The following is a 22,961-nucleotide window of genomic DNA, read 5'->3' as shown; positions in this document are numbered from 1 at the left end:
GAATTTCACGGGGACATTTTACAGAAATTCCAGGGCATTCAAACAAATATAAACTAGAAACCATGAATTTTCTGGACATTGACAATATAACAATGACCATGATTTTTTTTGTTTTATTTGTTTTCATTTTGTTTGCATTGTACAAGCAGTACCATACGAACATAAATAATATCATAACGGATCTAAATCAATAATCAACTGATCACCGCTTTAAGGTAAATTTGATTACCTCCGCTCTCGCTCTGAAAATACCAGATTTTAGGCACTTGTATCTTGACCATGACATGGACGCTCGTATAATCCCCTCTGTATACGAAGTATTTAAAGCCAAAATGATTGACAGTGTTCGCCGTGGCTCGTAAATCTACGGTATTAGTAATGCTTATTTCGCACGATACTCAACACAAGGACTTGTACTTCTCGAACGGCCGATTCGTCAAGTCACTAGGGTTGACTTTAGACACATATTCTTCTACAGTCAGGTACCGTCGACCATTCTGGTCCTCATGTGGTCCGGTTATTTGCGGGTTCATGAACATCCTTAAGGATCCGTTCCCCTTTCCTCTCCTCAGCGCGAAATGCAGACACACAAACATACTTCTAACGTAATCGTTTTGATCATGCAATAATGTTCTAATATAAATCCATACTTTATTAGGTTTCTACAATTTTTTTGATTTTCCCCCTTTTTTAAAAGAAACACTGGGGTCAAAATCTGACTTTCCCTGGAACACAGAAACTAAAATAAAGTCGTCCCAAAATGGAGTTAAGTTTATGTTTTTACAGTAAAAATAATATCACTACCGTCAAAGACAGATTCACAAAAATACAACTTACCTGTAAAGTACAATATTATGTCCAACAGTTGTCATGGTGTCAGTTTACCCAGTATCCCACGTTTCCATAGCAACTCCTCTTTCTCACTTGCGATGGTCTCAGCTTGCTTGGCAGAGCGTCTTCAAACTCTTTGTCAAGAACCTTGGGACCTTATGCTCGGAAAGCCGGTTGTTGCCAAGTTTGTTGGTTTGTTGCACTCAGCAATATTCCAGCTATATGACGACGGTCTCTTAGAACAAGCATAAGTAATGACGTCAATATACTGTAAATATGTTGCCCTGGATACGGGTTTCCATCTTCTTTCGTGTTTTCAGGGTCCATGCTGTCGCAAACAATTCATCAGAATATCCAAATTACAATTGAGCAGTATGATGAAACATAGAGATGTGTTAGCTTCATTATGGCGTTTAGTTTTTAGACATGTACATATTATGATATGTTTCGCCTTATCTCTAAGCTTATATGACAAAAACAGTTCACGGGTTTGGTTGAAAATGTAAATAACGTACAACCTTGGGAAAAGCCCTCGGGCTTCGGAGTTGTGGTTTATCCTTTACATGTCTGTGCTGGCCGTTATTGTCACTGTAAGAAAGACGTATTCATGTCATGCCAACAAGGAATTTATGTTAATGAATTCAGGTGAAATTGGTCACGTTCAAACTTATGGCACTTATGTTGCGACATGATTTAGATTTGTATGCGGTAGTTGTTTTACCTCGCCGGTAGACTGACTCACCGAGAGGTCACTGTACCCCATTGAAATATTTTGTAAAGTATTTAATCGTTTCAGCGGTACTTCTAATGTTGGGTCACGGTGAGTATAAGGTCCGTTGAATATTCAAATTCCCTTTCGCTCTGTTCAACTAGCTGACACACCTTTCCTTCCTACAGGACATCCGTGTTTCCCGTTAACTGACGTATACATGTACCTTGTCTATTTTACACGCGTGTTGTGTCGCTGTTTAAAGGTCATTTCAGATCTACTGGAGTTTAAAGCTTTGATTTGTTCTGTCTGTGCGGAATTATAGGCAAGAAAATCAGGGAGAAATAAAAGAGATGTACTATTTTTGACGTAAAACGCCAAACAACCTGTCACCCCTGTGTTTAGAATGTGAATGTTCCTTTCGGGTTTTGTAGGGCGACAGAAACTACCATTCAACCTTGCTGTCTGTGTGTGACGATCTCTCAACATGGCTGGTCCACCGACGTTATCCATTGTCGATTACATCGTAATTGCAGCAACGTTGGCGGTGCCGTTGGGTATGGGTGTCTACTTTGCCATTAAAGGAAGGAAAAGAAATACTAAAGAAGAATATCTTCTCGGAGGAAGGAACCTGCATGTGATTCCTGTTACGTTGTCGTTGTTTGTGACGTTCATGTCGTCAACGTCACTTATAGGAATGCCAGCGGAGACGTTCACGACGGGGTTTGTTTTTGTTCTACACGTGATCGCTGTTGCTTTGAGTTATTTAATAGGAATAGTCACTATCGTCCCCATCATGCACACTCTGCAGGTGACAAGCATGTACGAGGTAAGTGGCCTTCATTGTTCTATACGTGTGGCGGGGGGTTGTATGGTGGGTGGATATGAGGTGTGTTGGAGAGCGTTGTTGGGGTAGGATATGAGGCTTTGAGATGGTGGTGTGTTGGGTGGGTTGAGGTTGTGTTGTAGTTGGTGTGGTGGTTGGAATATGAAAGAGTGTGGTGGGATTGATATGATGTCGTGTCGTGGAGGGCAGAGTGGTTGGTGGGTACGAGTTGGTGTGGTGGAGGGCAGAGTGGTTGGTGGGTATGAGGAAGAGTTGTGAAGGGCAGAGTGGTGGGTTGGATATGAGAGAGAGTGGTGGGATTGATATGATGTCGTGTCATGGAGGGCAGAGTGGTTGGTGGGTATGAGGTGGTGTGGTGGAGGGCAGAGTGGTTGGTGGGTATGAGGTGGTGTGGTAGGGCAGTGTGTTGGTGGGTATGAGGTGGTGTGGGGGAGGGCAGAGTGGTTCGTGGGTATATGGTGATGTGGTGGAGGGCAGAGTGGTTGGTGGGTATGAGGTGGTGTGGTAGGGCAGTATGTCGGTGGGTATGAGGTGGTGTGGTGGAGAGCAGAGTGGTTGGTGGGTATGAGGTGGTGTGGTAGGTCAGTGTGTTGGTGGGTATGAGGTGGTATGGTGGAGAGCAGAGTGGTTGGTGGGTATGAGGTGGTGTGGTGGGGCAGTATGTTGGTGGGTATGAGGTGGTGTGGTGGAGGGCAGAGTGGTTGGTGGGTATGAGGTGGTGTGGTAGGGCAGTGTGTTGGTGGGTATGAGGTGGTGTGGTGGAGGGCAGAGTGTTGGTGGGTATGAGGTGGTGTGGTGGAGGGCAGAGTGTTGGTGGGTATGAGGTGGTGTGGTGGAGGGCAGTATGTTGGTGGGTATGAGGTGGTGTGGTGGAGGGCAGTGTGTTGGTGGGTATGAGGTGGTGTGGTGGAGGGCAGTATGTTGGTGGGTATGAGGTGGTGTGGTAGGGCAGTATATTGGTTGGTATGAGATGGTGTTGTGGAGAGCAGTGTGGTTGGTGGGTATGAGGTGGTGTGGTAGGGCAGTGTGTTGGTGGGTATGAGGTGGTGTGGTGGAGGGCAGTGTGTTGGTGGGTATGAGGTGGTGTGGTGGAGGGCAGTGTGTTGGTGGGTATGAGGTGGTGTGGTGGAGGGCAGTGTGTTGATGGGTATGAGGCGATGTGGTGGAGGGCAGAGTGCTTGGTGGGTATGAGGTGGTGTGGTGGAGGGCAGTGTGTTGATGGGTATGAGGCGATGTGGTGGAGGGCAGAGTGCTTGGTGGGTATGAGGCGATGTGGTGGAGGGCAGTGTGTTGGTGGGTATGAGGTGGTGTGGTGGAGGGCAGTGTGTTGATGGGTATGAGGCGGTGTGTTGGAGGGCAGTGTGTTGGTGGGTATGAGGTGGTGTGGTGGAGGGCAGTGTGTTAGTGGGTATAAGGTGGTGTGGTAGTGCAGAGTGGTTGGTGGGTATGAGGTGGTGTGGTAGGGCAGTGTGTCGGTGGGTATGAGGTGGTGTGGTGGAGGGCAGAGTGCTTGGTGGGTATGAGGTGGTGTGGTAGGGCAGTGTGTTGGTGGGTATGAGGTGGTGTGGTAGGGCAGTGTGTTGGTGGGTATGAGGTGGTGTGGTAGGGCAGTGTGTTGGTGGGTATGAGATGGTGTGGTGGAGGGCAGGGTGTTGGTGGGTATGAGGTTGTGTGGTGGAGGGCAGAGTGGTTGGTGGGTATGAGGTGGTGTGGTAGGGCAGTGTGTTGGTGGGTATGAGGTGGTGTGGTGGAGGGCAGTATGTTGGTGGGTATGAGGTGGTGTGGTGGAGGGCAGTATGTTGGTGGGTATGAGGTGGTGTGGTGGAGGGCAGTGTGTTGGTGGGTATGAGGTGGTGTGGTGGAGGGCAGAGTGGTTGGTGAGTATGAGGTTGTGTGGTAGGGCAGTGTGTTGGTGGGTATGGGGTGGTGTGGTGGAGGACAGTATGTTGGTGGGTATGAGGTTGTGTGGTGGAGGGCAGAGTGGTTGATGGGTATGAGGTGGTGTGGTAGGGCAGTATGTTGGTGGGTATGAGATGGTGTGGTGGAGGGCAGTGTGTTGGTGGGTATGAGGTGGTGTGGTGGAGGGCAGTGTGTTGGTGGGTATGAGGTGGTGTGGTAGGGCAGTATGTTGGTGGGTATGAGGTGGTGTGGTGGTGGGGGGGGGGGGGGGCGGGGGGGGGGGGGGGCAGAGTTGTTGGTGGGTATGAGGTGGTGTGGTAGGGCAGTATGTTGGTGGGTATGAGATGGTGTGGTGGAGGGCAGTGTGTTGGTGGGTATGAGGTTGTGTGGTGGAGGGCAGAGTGGTTGGTGGGTATGAGGTGGTGTGGTGGAGGGCAGAGTGGTTGGTGAGTATCAGGTGGTGTGGTAGGGCAGTGTGTTGGTGGGTATGAGGTGGTGTGGTGGAGGACAGTGTGTTGGTGGGTATGAGGTGGTGTGGTAGGGCAGTGTGTTGGTGGGTATGAGGTGGTGTGGTAGGGCAGTATGTTGGTGGGTATGAGGTGGTGTGGTGGGGGGGGGGGGGGGGGGGGGGGGCAGAGTTGTTGGTTGGTATGAGGTGGAGTTGTGAAGGGCGGAGTGGTTGGTGGGTATGAGGTGGTGTGGTAGGGCAGTATGTTGGTGGGTATGAGGTGGTGTGGGGGAGGGCAGTGTGGTTGGTGGGTATGAGGTGGAGTTGTGAAGGGCGGAGTGGTGGGTTGGATATGAGATGGTGTTGTGGAGGGCAGCGTGGTTGGTGGGATATGAGGTGGTGTGGTAGGTACATTGTAGGGTAGGATATGGCGTGGTAGGTTGGGTATGAAATGGTGTGGTTGGTGGGATACGAGATGGTGTCAGTGAGTGAGTTACAATTTTACGTCGCATCGGCATATTTCCGTCCATTAGCGACGAGAACATGTTTTCATATATACAAGCGCGCCTTAACTACAAAGTTATACTTTGAAGCAAATTTGTCAAACATATTTAAGCATAATGATTTTATTTAGACCTTTAAAAAACATGGGCTATAACATGATACACTTAGGAGGTTCGTCTTCATCTGTTGAAGCAGATATTTGTGAGCAAACCGATTGTGGCCAATACGACATAGGAGGGAGCGTTTATACAGATGATTGATTAGGATGCACTAACTCGGGAGTGGACTGTCATGTACACGGATACAGTTTTATAGAGCTGACCCAGAGTCTTATCCTTACTCATGAGTGAGTGAGTGAGTGAGTGAGTGAGTGAGTGAGTGAATGAGTTAATATTTAACGTCACATCGGCAGTATTTCAGCCATATCGTGACGAGAAGTACATTTATAATACCTATATTTAGACTGAATAAAAACCTGTCAACGATGGACAGTAAAATAACTAGATTTATCACAGATTTTATTTAAAACTAGTAGATAGCAATAAAAATATAACATCATACGAAACGATCCAAGATAAAAATGAGCTATTGATCGCCAGCCACTGAAGAGATATCACCATGCTAGGGTCTATGGGGACTTACAGTACTTTTGCTACCTGCATGGACCCAAGCCGGATTTACATCATCCCTTCAGCTGTTGGCGATTATTGATAAAGTTAGCTAACATTAAAATAACACATATGCTACGATAAAAAGTGTGGTACAAATAAATATACTTTGGAGGACGTGGTCTTACATACCCTCTCAGGGGGACAATAATTTTACACTACTTCAACCCCCTTGGAGGATACAGCCACTAACAATCTCAGTTATTAATTTTATTCAACCAATTTTAAAAAACACAAATTATATACAGAAGATATTATTCAAAGTTTATGAAACAATTCAATTTCATTTAAAAAACCGATGATTAAATGAGAACTAAGATTAAAAAGATCCTTGAAGAATGAAACTTTGAAATAGTTATCCCTTGTGATGGCAAAATGAATGCAGTCAAGCAGGACATGCTTGACCGTGATTCTCTCATCACAAGGGATACAAAATGGAGGATCCCCACCCTTTAACAAATACTCATATGTATCACTTGGGTTACCTGCTTTGCCAACATGACTTAGTAACCAGAAAAAGACGATGTCACATTGGCCAGTAGAAAGATCATTGTAAATTCTAAAATGTCTAGGATCATAGGAAGATTCGACGAGACACTGACACTAGTACCTGAAGGCAAGGCGATGAGCCTGAAACGATGATGAACGTTTTACAAAGATTTTTTTATTTAAGTCAAGCTGTTAAGATAGCATTGACATCAGTAGGCAAGATTGAACTATTATCGGGGATTGTTGAGAAAACGTCACTTTGCCATCATTCTTGGACCCGTCTACAAAAATGGATCTGTGAGAATAATATTTTGTTCGTAATTGGTTAAATTCCTGTTGATATACCATATGATATGAGATGGTGTGGGAGACGGCGGTGTGATGGGTGCATGGGCTATGAGATGGTGATGTATAGGGAATTGTGCTTGGTTGTACATGAGATTGTGAGGTGGAGGGTGAGGTTTCTGGTTGGATATGAGATAGTGGCTTGTAGAGCAGTGTCGTTGGTTGGATATTAGATGGTGTAGTGGGATATATCTGGCGGTTGGGATATGAGATGGTGTGGTGGGTGGGATATGAGATTGTGTGGGAGACGGCGGTGTGATGGGTGCATGGGCTATGAGATGGTGATGTATAGGGAATTGTGCTTGGTTGTACATGAGATTGTGAGGTGGAGGGTGAGGTTTCTGGTTGGATATGAGATAGTGGCTTGTAGAGCAGTGTCGTTGGTTGGATCTTAGATGGTGTAGTGGGATATATCTGGCGGGTGGGATATGAGATGGTGTTGTAGTTTGGATATGAGATGGGGTGGTGGTGAAAAGTGTGCTGGGTGAGATATGGTATGGTGGTGTGTTGGGAAGTGTGCTTGGTTTGTATATGAGATTTTGTGGTGGTGGGATAAGAGATGGTTTGGTAGATAGGATATGAGACAGTGTGGTGGAGAGTGGTGGGATGTGTGGGTATGAGGCGATGGGATTGAAAATGACGTCATAAGGAATCACTAGTTTTCACTGCATGTGTTTTCTTTCTTGTGTAATCTATTTTGCCATTTCCATTTCATAAGCGGCGTAAAGCAATGTCTATTCGTTAATTCCAAACTGATAAATATATACCAGATGATATATAAACTAGAGGATAACCAGTCTCGATTATCTGCCGAAACATATTTTATTTTATTTTTGAAAGGCAAACCAGTGAACATGAATTAATGAATGGATCACTAAAAAGCAATGATGTCGGCGAACATTGTAAGCATGTCCTGCACTACCGGTAACTATTACATTTACAACTGTGCAATAACCATGCCCGTCTTTGCACGGCAGTATTTCCACCTGCGCTTCCAGTCTCCCCTGCTCCGGCTCTTGGTGACAGTCATCGGGATGTTTCAGAAAGTAAGTCAGATTCTATAGAACAAATTGATGGAAATAAAACAGTGTCAGTTGTTAGGCGTATTAACGAGCTTGAAACCTTTCACAAAATATTTCAAAGATTGTCCAACTTTATATTTGCCTTTTTCACGAAAGATGTATAGTATACTCTTTCCTTTGAACACAACACCATACGTCATGAATCCTGAAGGTTATCCAAGATAGTAGATTACTTTGTTATATCAATAATCCGGGCCGTGTTCATTTATATGGAAATGAAATAATCGGTAGCACACATACCTCAATGAACAGGTAATCAAATGAAGCCAGGTACATGTTGTAGGCCAGCAAGATGACGTTTATTCGTAACATGTCATCTCATTATTAGAAATGTTTTCCACTGGTTTGGGCGTAATAAATCAAACAACACAATGTTCATCATTATCCAAAATTTCATCTCATACTGCCTTATAAAATCCGTAACCGATAATTGGATGGAACTAGTTATTTCCTTATATACTTCCCTCTTCGAAGACTATGAAGACATGCACGTTGTGATGCCAGTTGTACTCTCTATTGATTTGCCGAACGAACATTCACAGAATTTGTATCACCTGTGTATATTTCTAGATCGTTTTCACCGCCGTTGTTCTGCTGTCACCTGCAGTATCAATACAGACAGGTAAGAAACCTGCAACTGTCTATTTATGACGGTGGTAGTGTTCCGTTCAAGTGGGCATTGGCTTAGTGATTTTAGTATGAGAATCGAAGAACACCTCAATTCCAATGACCAGCGCTTACTGAAAAGGAATAAACGGTATTATTATAGTCTACTCCCCATTGTTATTTCAACTCTACGGAGACAAGGGGTAGGGTTCAGCCACCGAAAAGGCTTGAATGAGTCTGTATTGAAGCAAACGTATTTCATTGAAGTGAACAAAGTTCACGTTTGCCCCAACACCTGATACCACTCATTCATAGTGACTCATAACCACAGGCTTATGATATAGTCTGAATGGTACAATGGATTCTGTTTTCAGCTCAGATTTCTTATACTTATGGAAATAGTTTTGTCGCTTTTATTTATATTCAAAAGGGCAGATGTCTGCTGAACGCAGAGCAAGTCCATTTCCCAACACCCCTCCAAAAATCCTTTATTGATATACACAACTTGATTGAAGGAGCCACAAGCCAATACCAATATGGGATCTCGATAGGTCAGATGCATGAATCCCACCGGTGCTTTACAATATCCCATGTTGTCGTAAAAGGCGAAATAGCTGCAATATGCTGCACTGAACTTCACTGATCATGTAGTACAAATTGACAACAGTAATATAAACACTAATGACAAAGGAAATATATTTGGGTATAGAAAAAGAATTAAGCGTATTTTCTGAGCTTGTGCATGTTAGACTGCTGTCAAATCTTAATAGTTAGTAAATTGATATTTCGTTTGTGTTCTGTTCCCAGCTACTGGTCTACCGTTTTGGGTGTCTGTCGTCATTGTTGGATTAGTTGGGACCACGTACACTTCAATTGTGAGTTTACAACGGTGCGTGAATGAACGCGGTAAGCACTATTATAGCGATATCAAGAAGCCATACAGAGTTGTCCTGAACCCAACCGGCGGGGAAAAAGGGAACTGGTCTTCAGCAACCCATTCATGTTGTAATTAGCGACTGAGGGGATCGGTGGTCAGGCTCGCTGACCTGGTTGATGCATATTATTGTATCCTAATTGCTTGATCGATGCTCGTGATGTCAATCACTGGATTGTCTGGTCCAGACTCGATTATTTACAGACCGCCGTCATATAGCTGGAATATTGCCGAGTGTGGCGTTAAAATACAAACAAACAAATACATATCTCATGGTATCATACAGAGGATAGATTTAAAGTCACCAGTCTTATATATTCGCGTTCAATGAAATATTCACTCTGAAATTACACGTGGGTTCTCAAGTCATTTGGCCCGCATTATACTATGCTATGATAAGTTTGTGCTGTGCTATGTTTCGTAATACATTTATTTAGAACCAAAGCCAAGGTACACAGGTTGGAGGGCATTGTTTTATACAATTAAACATCAACGCATGCTTTCAGTATGACAGATAACGTCAAGGTGGAAACATGCATTGACATATTAAAAGCGCTCTATGCGCTGTTGTTTCATACAAACTGTGAATCAAGTCTCGACAAAGGTAACCATCTCTTTTCGTTTTCACGTTACTATTCGTTTTCTTTGCAATACATTTTGAAATACATTTGTCTTTGATGTTTCTAATTTCAAGATCTAATGACAATCAGGCGCCCTTAGATATGCGCTACATATGTGCTAGATATGTACACATGTCCCTTAGTGAGTGAATGAGTGAGTGAGTGAGTGAGTGTGGTCTTCGCCGCTTTAAGCAATATTTTAGCAAATATCACTGCGGGGACACCAGAAATTATGTATAAAACACATATTTTACATTCATATCAACAGGGCGGTATCCGAGGGGTGGTCCTCGTTGATGTCTTCCAGGCAGCCATCATCATGTTTGGTATATTTATCGTCCTCGTAAAGGTGAGACATCGTGAATAGTATATTAGCCAATTTTCAAAGCTACATTTGTTGGTTGTTGGTTGTTTGGTTTGTTGTTTAACGCCGCACTCAGCAATATTCCAGCTATATGACGGCGGTCTGTAAATAATCGAGTCTGGACCAGGCAATCCAGTGATTAATATCATGAGCATCGATCCACGCAATTGGGATCGATGACATGCATCAACCAAGTCAGCGAGCCTGACCACCCGATCCCGTCAGTCGCCTTTTACGACAAGCATAGTCACCTTTTACGGCAAGCATGGGTCGCTGAAGACCTATTCTACCCCGGAGTCCTCACGGGTCCAAAGCTACATTTGAAAGATTACAGTGCAAATTTCAAATTCAATTCAACGGCCACATCTACTGGTAACATTGCTTCAGATTGAAAACACATTATAATTATACATGTACTTATTTTATTAATAGATAAGAAAATATAAAACGGTAACACACCCACAGCGACGATGCCAGTGATGAAATCACATGTTCTCAGTTTTAATGGAATGATGTGTTGTGTATGTTGACCTTTATATTCGCAGGGTGTTCACGAAGTTGGAGGTCTAGCCACAACATGGGAGTTGGCCAAGGAGGGAGGCAGGATTCCGCCTGTCAAGTAAGCATACGCTCACCTCTTTGCGAACACCTGGCATCATCACTATTTGATAGTGATTCATAAGCACATCCTTATAATGTGTCGGAATCCTACGATGGACTCTAGATCTGCTTTTAGCAGAGATTTCTTATGATCATGGAAAGGATATTGTGCTTACATTTACATACAATGACCTTTTATCTTAGTTTTCCTGGGAGCCAGTGGGTAAAAATCGTGTATTCCATAATCATCTCAAATATACATATATATTGTCACGGGGTTACATGTTTAAAAACAAAACTTGTCAGCAAAGCAGATTAAATCAACCAGTTATTATAAGCTAATGGTCAAATTAAGCATACGCCTGTTTGGTGGTGACTAAACATGAAACATACCAACCAACAACAAACAATGGTTATTCGATAGTTATGTATTTGATATCATAGTTGTGTTTTTCGACCTAAGTTTACAGTGTTTCGGCGACTGTCTTCAGCCGAGTTAGACTTTGATGACGTTTGTATTTTTGTTATATTTCAAGGTTATACCTTCGTTTGCCCATCAGTTTGATACATAGCTCAGAAAATCATTTAATACTAGTTCGAGAGAGCTAAAAACGTTGAGGAAAAGCAAAACAAACTTCGAGCAAAGCATGTAGATCCCGACATTTGTAATTAAGAACTTGTTTGGCTATGGAATTGATAATTAGAACCTTTATTCTTAATGTTGATTATGAATCCGTTTACTGTGGAATTGCTGATATGAGCCTTTATTCTTCATGTTGATTATGAACCTGTTCACTGTAGAAATACAGTACAGAGTTATAACCCCTACCTTTGTTTGGATGTAGGTTCGAGTCCCACATTCGTCCTGATTAAATATACTCTGGTATGTAAGAACCACCCCCGTGCTCGCTAGTGTAACGGTCAGCACCGACCGTGCACTAAATTTTGTTCTCAAACCCACCTAATTCAGCTATGACTGGTTGCAGCTTCGACCCCGACCCCCGGGTCCGCCATTCCTTCTGGTCTCTGATTGTGGGTGGACTGTTTACGTTCTTTGCCTTCACATTCGACCAGTCAGCCATTCAGAGGATCTGTGCGATACCGAAAATGTCCGGAGCTCAAATGTAAGAATTATTATATTCAAAATTTATATACCGCAGGTGCATTTCAATTTGCACGGAACTCACGTGCATCGGGTTACCATGGCCATTGCCGTGATGCGTTTGGGCGATCGGTTTTATTGTCATCTGCTTTGTTTTTTATCATCAAATTTTATTTTTCCGGACAAGGTAATGTTTAATTTTAGAAACTTTGACAAACATTACCCAGATATTTAAATGACAACTTTTCATGCAATGTTACTTGGGGTGACGTTTCTTTTGCGGTTCAGTACATATATATGGTACTCAAACTTGGGACAGGTATCAGCTTGTATCATATTCTTCTATTTCAGTGTGTACGCTGTTAACATATTTGTAGTAAGCTTCTACATTATATGCGTGTGCTTCATGGGAATCGTAGCTTACAGTTACTTTGCGACGATTGGGTGTGACCCCTTCGAAGCCGGTCATCTAACCAATAGAAATCAGGTGAGTTCACTGAAAATTTCAAATTCAAAATCCACAAACGCCAGTTGAATACATTAGCTACTAAAGTGAAAACTCCGGTAATTGCTAAACTGTTTAAGATTGTTTAGGGGAACGCTTGTATTTATGATAAAGCATGAGGACTCCTTACACAGATTCATCACTACGAAAATCCGGACGTTTGTTTTTGTTTACAGCTTCTCAGTAGTTCATGGTTTGTATCTATTCTGGCAGCAGATATAATACATAATTCTAAGAGTAACTAGTAATTAAATCTTCTTTTCCCGTCTGAATTGGTTTCAGTTGATGCCCTATTTTGTTATGAAAATATTTGAAGATTTCCCAGGGATGTCAGGAATCTACCTGGCAACAATCTTCAGTGGCGCTCTCAGGTACGTATATTTAAGAAATAAACGACGAGCGGGAGTTGTTTGTCGTACAATTAAATCAGTGTTTCATTGTAGGATAAACAACGACCATGAGTCGTTTTTTTTTTATATGTGAACTCAGCATTATGTAAAGCCTCTTTTAGGATGTTAATAAAATGTACAAGCTTTAAAAATATTTACCAATATCTAATTGATGATGACTCCAAAAATACAACCCCGGCAATGTAGGACAACTCTATTATTTGAACAGGTGTGTTAAGTTTGGTATTTTCCCTAATATTTTCCCGTCAATTATCTTTTCCCTGTCTCCCAATACCGATTTTCATTATACCACTTTTGTACGCGAACCTTGGCCATTGCGTTTATCTGCAATGCCCAGCTACATCTTTGGAGACAAATAAGACACTTCCCTTGCGAGGACATATTCGAATCACCTAAAATAACGTCATTTTAGGACAATGTTGTATCGTATATTTTTTATTAGTCATTACGATTTATCGCGGAGCTATCTTATATATATACATGCACATTAAGGTTATATTGTGTCACTTATAAACTACGAATGGTTACAAGTGTACAATCTGGCGTGATATATTTACACAGGTGTCTCCAGTAAGGTCGCGATTCCATAAACAACTTATACGAGACACAACGCCTACAAGGGAATGGATCAAAACAAACCCTCAAACTTACGAGGTTGTGAGCACCTTTGTACAGGGCAACTGTGAAGTCTTGTTGTTAAAGCGTTGTCCACAAAGTGCACAATGTGTTGGCTTTATCCTGTGTGCTCTCCGGCTCAGATATGGCTGAATAGTTCTCAAAGAGGCTCGTCCAGTACTATAGGATAAAACGAGATACAACAGGTTTAGTGAGTGAGTTAATATTTAAAGTCACATCGGCACTATTTCAGCCATATCGTGACTTGAACAAGATAAACATTTATATTATATATAAAAACCTGTCCCCGAAGGACAGTACAACAACTAGCAATATATCACAGATTATAATTTACAACAGGTTTAATATTAATGTGATCTGACTATATACAATTGTTTAACAACACACATGGCATGAGGTTGATATGCATGCTCCTTTCACATCAGTACGATATCATCAATCACGAACGGCCTTGCTGCCAACACCATAGAAGACGTGCTGAGACGCCCATTTGAGAAATGTGGGACATCGGAATCAGTCAAGCTGCTCACAGCAAAACTAGCAGGTAAAATAGATGATCCAATGTCCTTCATGTTTATTGTGCCCTGTGTGGTCATTAAATTGACAATAAAGTATATGGACCAGTGAAGAACAAAATGCGTGGTGGTATCAGTGGCGACCATTGAGAGTATGCTAGCACTCGGAAAGATATCGTATTAGAAATTGTTCGATGGTTGACATGCATTAAAAGTCACATACATGTAGTACTTTACAAGCTGACCACCAAGTTACCCGGTGGAAATGTCAGAGTGTCTCTGTCGTTCCGGTCCACTGCTGCCTGGTTTTGTGATATAAACTGAGAGGCTAGCCGAGTATATATAGCGAGTTTTTTTTTTTTATTATTGAAAATTGAACAAACTGTTGTTAAATTTCATTTTGTCTCTTTAAAAATCGCTCATTCCTGAAACACTTTGTGAAAAGTAATCTGTGGCCGGGTAATTTTGTGTAAAATAAATTGGTTCAGCGAAGATTAGGGTCCAAATGGAATTTGCAACCACATGCCCCTACCACGTTGTCGATGATGTGTTGTAAATTTGTGTCGAAAAAAACATTTTTTTCATTTTCAGATATATGATGTCTAAGATACTCATCATGTATTACGCGAATTTTTGTTTTTATTTTTGAAAGTTTTAAATTAAATTATGTTTTAAAACTTAAGACCATGTATAAGTATTCTTTGAGTGCCGACTAAGCACCAGTAAAGTTAATTTTGGGGACATAATATAATATCTTCAATTAAAATATTTTCAGTTGAAAATCAAACACATGATAAAATCAACTTAGAGGTGTAGTTTTGTTTGCCACTTAGTTTAGATCGCGCAATATGCCGACACCGGATGTCCTGTAAAGGACGTTTAGGGAAAAACGTCTGTACACAATATTTTACTTTCAGTGTGGTTTTATGGTGGCATCTGTATAGGTATGGCTTTCCTGTTAAAGGAGTTACCTGGTACAATCATACAGGTAAGTCGTACTCCCTCTATTTTCGATAGTTTGTAAAGGCAACTGACCCGACCATAAATATTCACACAAGGAAAAATGATGATAGTCATACAAACCCTGAAACAAATATATCCAATATATCCATGCAAGTATAAAATATTTGGCAAGTCTAGATTACTGCAGTATCAAGAAATGAAAAAAAAGTGGCGAGTCTCTGGGCTCCTTTGTATTTATTTTCATAACGAAAATTTAACTGTTTTTATCTGTAAAATATGTTCATTTCAGAGACAAGTTGTTGGTCTAATATAATGATAATGACGTTTGTGTTTCCTGCCTTTGTTGCCTTCACTGAAACTAACGTATGTTCTTTGAAATATGTTGTACAGACAGCGATTGCCCTTTTGGGAGCGTGCGGCGGACCTATAGTTGGAACGTTTTTCCTAGGGGCGCTCTTTCCATGGACAAATAAAATTGTAGGTAGTATACGGTTAGACGTATGTAAGTATTCACTACAAGATGAGTATCACTGTCATCTTTTTCAATCTATATTGACAGTACTGAGGACATAGACCTATCACATCTAAAATGTGGAGGATTTTCATTGCATGGTATAGATATACATTGCAAGATACTTTGTGACTGTTTGAGTTTGAGATGATATCCCTAAATGTCTACCTTTTGCTAATAGAAGGTCATGAGAGCTACATCTGAAAAGGGATAACATTTATGCCCAAAAGATCTTTTTTAGAAGGAATAAATGATATAAAACAGCAGTAATAATTGAGCTTATTGAGTAAACACAGTGAAGAGTACCACTTTTGAAAATACATATCACTTAGCCTTTGTCTTCAATTATATATGAAATGATCTGGTGCTGTTACATGAACCGTGAAGATCCGGGGTAGAATAGGTCCCATGCATGCCGTTAAAGGCGACTGTGCTTGTCGTCAGATGCGATTAACGGGATCGGGTGGACAGTCCCGTTGACTTGGTTGATACATGTCATCGTTTCCCAATTGTGTGTATCGATGCTCATGATATTAATCACTGGATTGTCTGGTCTAGACTCGATTATTTACAGACCGCCGTAATATAGCTGAAATATTGTTGCATGCGGCGTTAAACAACAAACAAAACATGTTGTTACTCTTCAAATGTAATCATATCCCAAAGATTGTAGTATCTTTTTGACACCCAAGACCCAGTTATTTTACCTCTACTATCGTAAAGAATCATCATGTTATAGCATTTCTTTGGGAATTTTATTACTTTATGTAACTAAATATATACATCGGGGTTCTCGAATATTCCCCATAAACTGTGACATTTAGAGCGTTGGTATTTACGCGTAAAACTTCCACATGCATATAGATGTACCTTCCCTATTGTATAATAGTTTTCTAGACCCCTTACTTCAGCCCATAGAGTAGAACAGGGTTAATCTTGGTGTCTTAAAAGAGTGTCACAGCTAAATACATGTGCCCAAGGGGCTTTAGGCTTTGTCACAATGCAATGACCAAGTAATTCGAGTTGTACTATGTACATCCAAATATTTTTAACTTCCTACAACCTCACGTTTTTCACCTTAAAGAACCGTTTCTCTCCTTTTGATAATTTCCCTCCATTTTTTATAACTATAAACCTTTGACTTATTGATATTGGCATTCAGGTTTCATTTATTACAATAGTACTCAGGTTCATTTATTAACTTTTGAAGTCCAGGTACTGTGCTCGAGAGCACAACTATATCATCAGCAAAAAGAATTAGAAAATGTTTAATAGTTTCCGGGTGTAGTTGGATGCCCACCTTACAAGTTTCGTATATTTGTAGCGAAAAAACTTATTTATGAAAACGAAAACAGAAATGGACTAAGAATACATCCTTGTCTTACCCCAACATTACAGAAGAAAGAATCAGATAAGGTGTTATTGTTTCGAAGACAAACCTTTTGTGGATTGCATTAATGAAAAATGATGCGAGAAAGGCATGGCTTCATATGCGTTCATATGCAAGGCTTAGTATAAAAAGAAGAGAAGCCTCAGCGTTATGATAATTAGTACATAGTGAGTGGCATCCGCCCATTAGCATAAGGTGTACGACATATTCAACAAGTCCACTATCATGAAGTGATTTCCAAATTAAAACGCAACATTTAAAACAGAAATCGGTTCCCAAAACTAAATTGTAAAATCAGTAAATATTATATATCGAAAGACAGAGTTGTAGGTATACAATAAACAGGGCAATACAACAGGTCAGTAGTTGGCAGCAGCAATAATTAACAGGTACTAGAATTAATGTAAGTGCACTCAAGAATGTACATAATTTTTCATGTCTTTTGTCAGAATGTACAACTGTCTATTGTCTTGAAACAGGCCTCTCTCTTCGTAGAATGCGTAATTCGTAGAAATGGCATGCTCAATTGTACCGCTTCATGTCTTAAATGTAGATACCAAGGGCTGGAGCTGGTGGAATATTGAGAGACATGAGAGAAAGTTGATTATGTGAACGTTGAAGTCATCCCTCTTGTAATACAGTCTTGTTGAAAATGTTTTGTTACTCTGAATCTTTATGCGGAGACCTGAATATGATAACATCCAAACGTGTAATAACATGTAGTACACAGATAATTGTTTCATATCATTTCCTGTATCTTCCTGTTTGAACAAAGAGCCTACATGTATGCTGTAATCAATGCAACTGTGTACAGTCTCAGGTGGCTGACGTCAGATCTCTCATCAAGTCAACCCTTTTTTTCAAGCATTATTTAATTTCCGAAGACACTTGAATGAAAGGAACTGAAATGAAAGTCGTTTTATAATCATATTCACAAACCTACGAGTATTTTACCAAATTCAAAAACTTATATACCCGTTCTACATTTCGCTCCTATGGACCTAGGGGGCGGTCGGGTAGCCTGGTGGTTAAAGCGTTCGCTCATCACGCCGAAGACCCGAGTTCGAGTCCCGACATGGGTACAATGTGTGATGCCCATTTCTGGTGTCCCCCGCCGTGATATTGCTGGAAAAATGTCTAAAAGCGGCGTAAAACCATGCTCACTCACTCACTCACTCCTATGGACCTAGACTATTCAACTCGCTCGCGAAGGTCAAAGGTCGTATAAACGACGTCAAAGTAAATACATTTTTATAGTGTACACTCGTAACTCGATAATACATATTTATAATAATCAGTTAGTCTTGTCCCTAATTCGAATGAGCACATTATGAGTCTAAATCTGCAAGATCACAGACACAGTCTTTCTTTGTACAATGCATTATCATTTGTTCTCGTTCAATCTATTGTACTTAACATTTGAAGTCATTGTAAAGTTTCAAGGAGTACTATAATGGTGTGGTATTATGAATGAAATTAGAATATGAATATTGAAAAACAGTGACCATATAGGATGTAGCTGTTTAACTTGTTTTCCAACAACACGCTTGTACCGACGCCCGGGGATCATAAAACTAGTTGGTCCAATAAAAGGGGCAACTATTTTCGCAGACACTCCCCTGTAGCTCCGCGGAGTTTTTGCGTAGCTACGCAGACATTTTACAAACATTCTGCGTAGTCCCCACGTAGCTGCGCAATAGTTTTACAAAAATTCTGCGTTGTCCCCGCATAGCTACGAAAATGTTTTACAAACATTCTGCGGAAATTTTGCGAAATAAAGTAAATGACTTTTCCGTCGTAGTGTAGTACTAGACCACTGCGAAAAGTAAACAATAAGTACATGTGACTTCCAATGAAAATTTAGAAAGCTTTTTATCGATGTAGCTAACATGTTTACATGACATACTACATGTTCTTGTAGGGAGCCATTGCTGGAGTGCTGGTGTCCTTAGCCATGAATCTATGGTTGACTGTAGGGGCAACATTGTACGGTCACCCACCCGTCCCACTACCCCCGGCCCCTGGAAACTCATGTGACATCCTCACTTCGAATTCATCATACACGACGACACCACCAACCATCACAAGCACACTGTCGTTAAGGTAATGTATGGTCGCTTCCACATGGACAAAGTGGTGTCAATCAGTTTAAACAGGGTACCCTATTTTGGCATTACGTAAAGTGATATCAGCACGACAGGTCCCTAAGTGTATTGTCCTCACATATAAGACGAAAACATGATTTCTAAAAGTCTTCTAAAGATGTTACCAGATAACGTCTTTATTTGTATTGTTTTAAACATAATTCAAGAAATACATGTATTCTTTAAACCTGAAAAAAACGTATAAAGTAAAATCGGTCTGGTTCAAAACGTCTTAATTTTGTATGGTCGGGCGAATTAACCTGATGTATAATGAGTTTACGTACATGTATTCGTCTCAATAAGTACTTTGCCGTGCCCCTTCCGCCATAGACGACCTTGGCCTTGACATAACCAGCACTGAAAAATAACGCCAGCGATCTGATTGGCTATAAATAAAATATTCACGAAGTATTTTTCTCCTCTAAATCGTCAGCTTAATGAATGGCACGACTTTTAAGAGGATAAAACAAAGACTGGTCGGTTCGGAGTCAATATGTGTGTCGCGGAAAGAATGACGATAGGCGGGCCGAAAGGTGCCATCGATTCAGTGTGTTTTGGCGGGGTGTTATTTGTGTACCGGCGCCAATATACCAAACATCGGAAATTCTGAGCAGGTATTTTAGCTCGGAAGCCAGACATCACGATATATGAACTTCTGAAGACGCTAGCTCCCAAAGTATGGAGTTTAAAAGGGTATTTACAGTGGACATTGTTATATTCGTCCTCAAAGGAACTTGGTGAGTTGGCTTCGTTACACCCTTTTTCTTTTATATGGTATACTGACACTAGGTGTGACCATATATTATATCTTATAGCTGTTATTTTTGGCGTTACAAGCCCCTCTGGTTCCCGAGACATCTGATGAATTTTCTGTTGGAAGTAGAATATGTGGTCATTTTTCCATATACCATAGACAGGTCATTCTTACCATGTTACAACCAATAGAGTGTAGTGGGACGTTTGTCCCACATCTTGATATCGTACTGTAGTCTCCTGAATTAAATACATTAAAGAAGAGTCACCAGTAATGTGCCGTTACCTCTCGCATTTCAGCCATTATCCAGATGAAGCATACACATGAAGCTATTTCTAGAGTTATCTCCCCTTAGTGTTAGGGTCGCGGTGAACTCCTCTCTCGCCATAGGTTTATTTCAGACGATTCATTCAACATTTTCTTTTAATGTACTGTGCATGGCACTATAGGGGCAATACTTTATGGGAAATAACGTTTTCATGGACAAACATTAGGCAGTTGCCAATGAAAGTTTTAATGTAAAAAAGAATGTTAAAGGCCTACATAAATATACATGAGGTAAATTTTCAGCCTTATTAAGCTGCAGCAGATATATTAACTTTCGAAGAAAAGGAAAGCAAGTGCTTTCAAACCAATCGTAATACTTAAGCCTTTAAATCGTACAGATAATTATGAAAACAAGAAGTTTTTATATTAATTTTCCAATTCTTCTTTTCTGTAGTGACGTTACCACCATCGACCCTAAAGGCACCGTGTACGACATCTCCTACCAAGATTATGGTCTGATTGGATGTGTCATTGCCGTCGTGGTGGGACTGATTGTCAGCCTGGCCACATGTAAGTCCAAGGCTTTGTGTCTGCATGTATACGGTAGCAAAGTTTGCCCCTAGCGACATAGAATCAACGAGTATCTATATAGGGAAGGCCGCGTGGCGTGAGGTCTGAGGGACACCAATTCGCTGAACAGCGTTGCACTTAGCCTTGCCAGGATCCACTCATCGTTGGTTCCAATACCGTAATTGCCCGTCATGATCCTTTTTCATCACTATATCTGTGATCGTGGGTTTCACCAAAGTGAAAACGGTCTACTCCCTACACGTATGTCATTTATCTAAAATAAATTCCTCCCATATTAAGCCTTCACACTCGCTTATTAAAGCGTATTGTTGCATTTATGTATGCTTACAAATCTGGTTGGATCTGAAAACTGAAAACATTTTGTATTAAACATACATGTATCAGAGAGTAGTGGAATATCGGACTTCAGAGTGTTCATCGATATAGTTATAGATATCCCTGCAATCTCATTTCTTGTTCTATTTCTATTGCTGGTGGCACGGATGGCCCTGACGTCTAAGGCATCGCAATTCGCAGTGCAGAGTTGCGTTTCTTAGGCACCCCGGAAACCTTTGATTGTGGGTTCGAATCCCGATTCGCCCCGATTACGTTTCAAGGTTTGTCAGCACCATACCCGTGCTCGTTGCTTTCACCAAAGTGGTAAACCTGTGAGGCCTGCCACACTTCGGGCCGTCCTCTCACATTAAGCTGATACGGCGTAATATAACTGAAATACTGTTCAAATCGGCGTTGAACCAGACTCACTCACTCACTGTTTCTATTACTATTCCAGGCAGGATGTATCCACGCATCGAAGATGAGAGGTTCTTGTTTCCGTTTGTTCGACCATTGTGGAGGAGCAACAGCCATGACAAATCCGAGAAGGTGTGTATCATGAAGTGTTTCTTAAATTAGTATCTAATATTTTGTTCTGAAAGAGACCTAACAAATTTCAAGTCAGGTTTTGCAGATTTTCTTGCTCAAGCTGCAAATATGCTGGATGCAATGAAAAAGTTCTCGGGATCAGTTATGAAGAAACAAATTGTATGCAAAAACAGGGACCAAGGACTAAAGGATATTATACTACTCAAAAGAAGTTAAGGATCACCTGATTCTTTCATATTATTATAGTTAATCTCTCATATCATGACATTTTAACTTTACCATTATGAAAGAACCGGGTGATCCTTAACTTCTTTTGAGTAGTATATTTTGAAATAGATGTGCCATTGTATCATATTTCATAAAACAAAACCCTTATTCTGGGTCGGATAAGCTTCATGATATGCCATATTTGTCACAGAAACAAGAACGGGGGTCAGGTGGTCAAGCTTGGTGGCATGATTAATTTCGGGACACAATATGTTCAGTCATTTGTTTGCCTTGTCCAGGCTTGAGTGTGATTACTTTGAGTTCAGAAACATGGTGACAGTGATACAAACTGGAATAGTCCTAAGGCCGTTTGTAATTATGTTTTTTTACAAAAATGGTCATATTTTCGTTTAATATAAAAAAACTTAGATGCTCTAACATGAATTCTACATGTTGCGGACACGTTCTGATCTCAGCTGGGACTACTTTTTCATCTAATATTGTCATAAATGGTTACATGTAGGCTACGAGAAGGGTGGGATGTGATTATAGAAATAATGTGACCTTTGACATAAACTATACACAAGGATATTTTTTATTGAAATAAAAGTATGTTGTATGCAAAAGGAAAATAGGTCCAGACGTCTTTATAGGACTTCAGTATGCTTTACGTTTTCTTTAGAAATGTATCGCTCACTCACTGACTCACTCAGTCATATTGGTATTTGTAATAAAGCACCTCGAAAAAAATGTTATGACATATCTCTCTTTTTCTCTCAGACAGAAGAAACGGAAAACGGAAATGTCTTACAGAAGCAGAAAGAAGACGATGTCGTGATTACAGCGCTCTGATTGACTTATGTTGGCGTACTTTATAAGATATATACCAGGAATCTTCATAATCATAAGAAAATGACGATGATGGCGGTAGACAATTAAACAAAATAACAAGTGTATTGAGTTAAAAATTGAGCACTCAAATTCACACTTGGATCCTAAACTATCAGCTCAAAGGTTCCAAGTTGCAATTTAATGTATACATCTATTGTGCCTGCTTGTCCAACTTCTGTTGACCGCTTGACCGCTTGGAATGACCATTCCAACCACTGCATAGGTTTTCTTAACATGAACGTTACATGTTTTTACTCTGCTGTTT

The 22,961-nt window shown here is 40.9% G+C and overlaps 1 protein-coding gene across 1 annotated transcript; it reads left to right on the top strand.

Annotated features, from left to right (window-relative positions):
- The first annotated feature begins 1,824 nt into the window (after positions 1 to 1,824).
- Positions 1,825 to 22,879, top strand: LOC124145654 (sodium-coupled monocarboxylate transporter 2-like). The gene is made up of 16 exons (XM_046515503.2): positions 1,825 to 2,369; positions 7,718 to 7,786; positions 8,393 to 8,444; positions 9,236 to 9,303; positions 10,251 to 10,331; positions 10,892 to 10,965; positions 11,933 to 12,070; positions 12,400 to 12,535; positions 12,836 to 12,924; positions 14,025 to 14,143; positions 15,032 to 15,102; positions 15,468 to 15,554; positions 18,900 to 19,081; positions 20,598 to 20,713; positions 21,507 to 21,598; positions 22,586 to 22,879. The coding sequence occupies exons 1-16, from the start codon at positions 2,028 to 2,030 to the stop codon at positions 22,655 to 22,657; spliced, it is 1,788 nt and encodes a 595-aa protein (XP_046371459.2). The 5' UTR covers positions 1,825 to 2,027; the 3' UTR covers positions 22,658 to 22,879.
- The last annotated feature ends 82 nt before the right edge of the window (positions 22,880 to 22,961 follow it).

The sequence above is a fragment of the Haliotis rufescens genome, unplaced genomic scaffold (assembly GCF_023055435.1).
Source record: "Haliotis rufescens isolate VD_foot unplaced genomic scaffold, xgHalRufe1.0.p SCAF_12, whole genome shotgun sequence".
NCBI lineage: Eukaryota > Metazoa > Mollusca > Gastropoda > Lepetellida > Haliotidae > Haliotis > Haliotis rufescens.
This window is presented reverse-complemented; position numbering and strand designations above follow the sequence as displayed.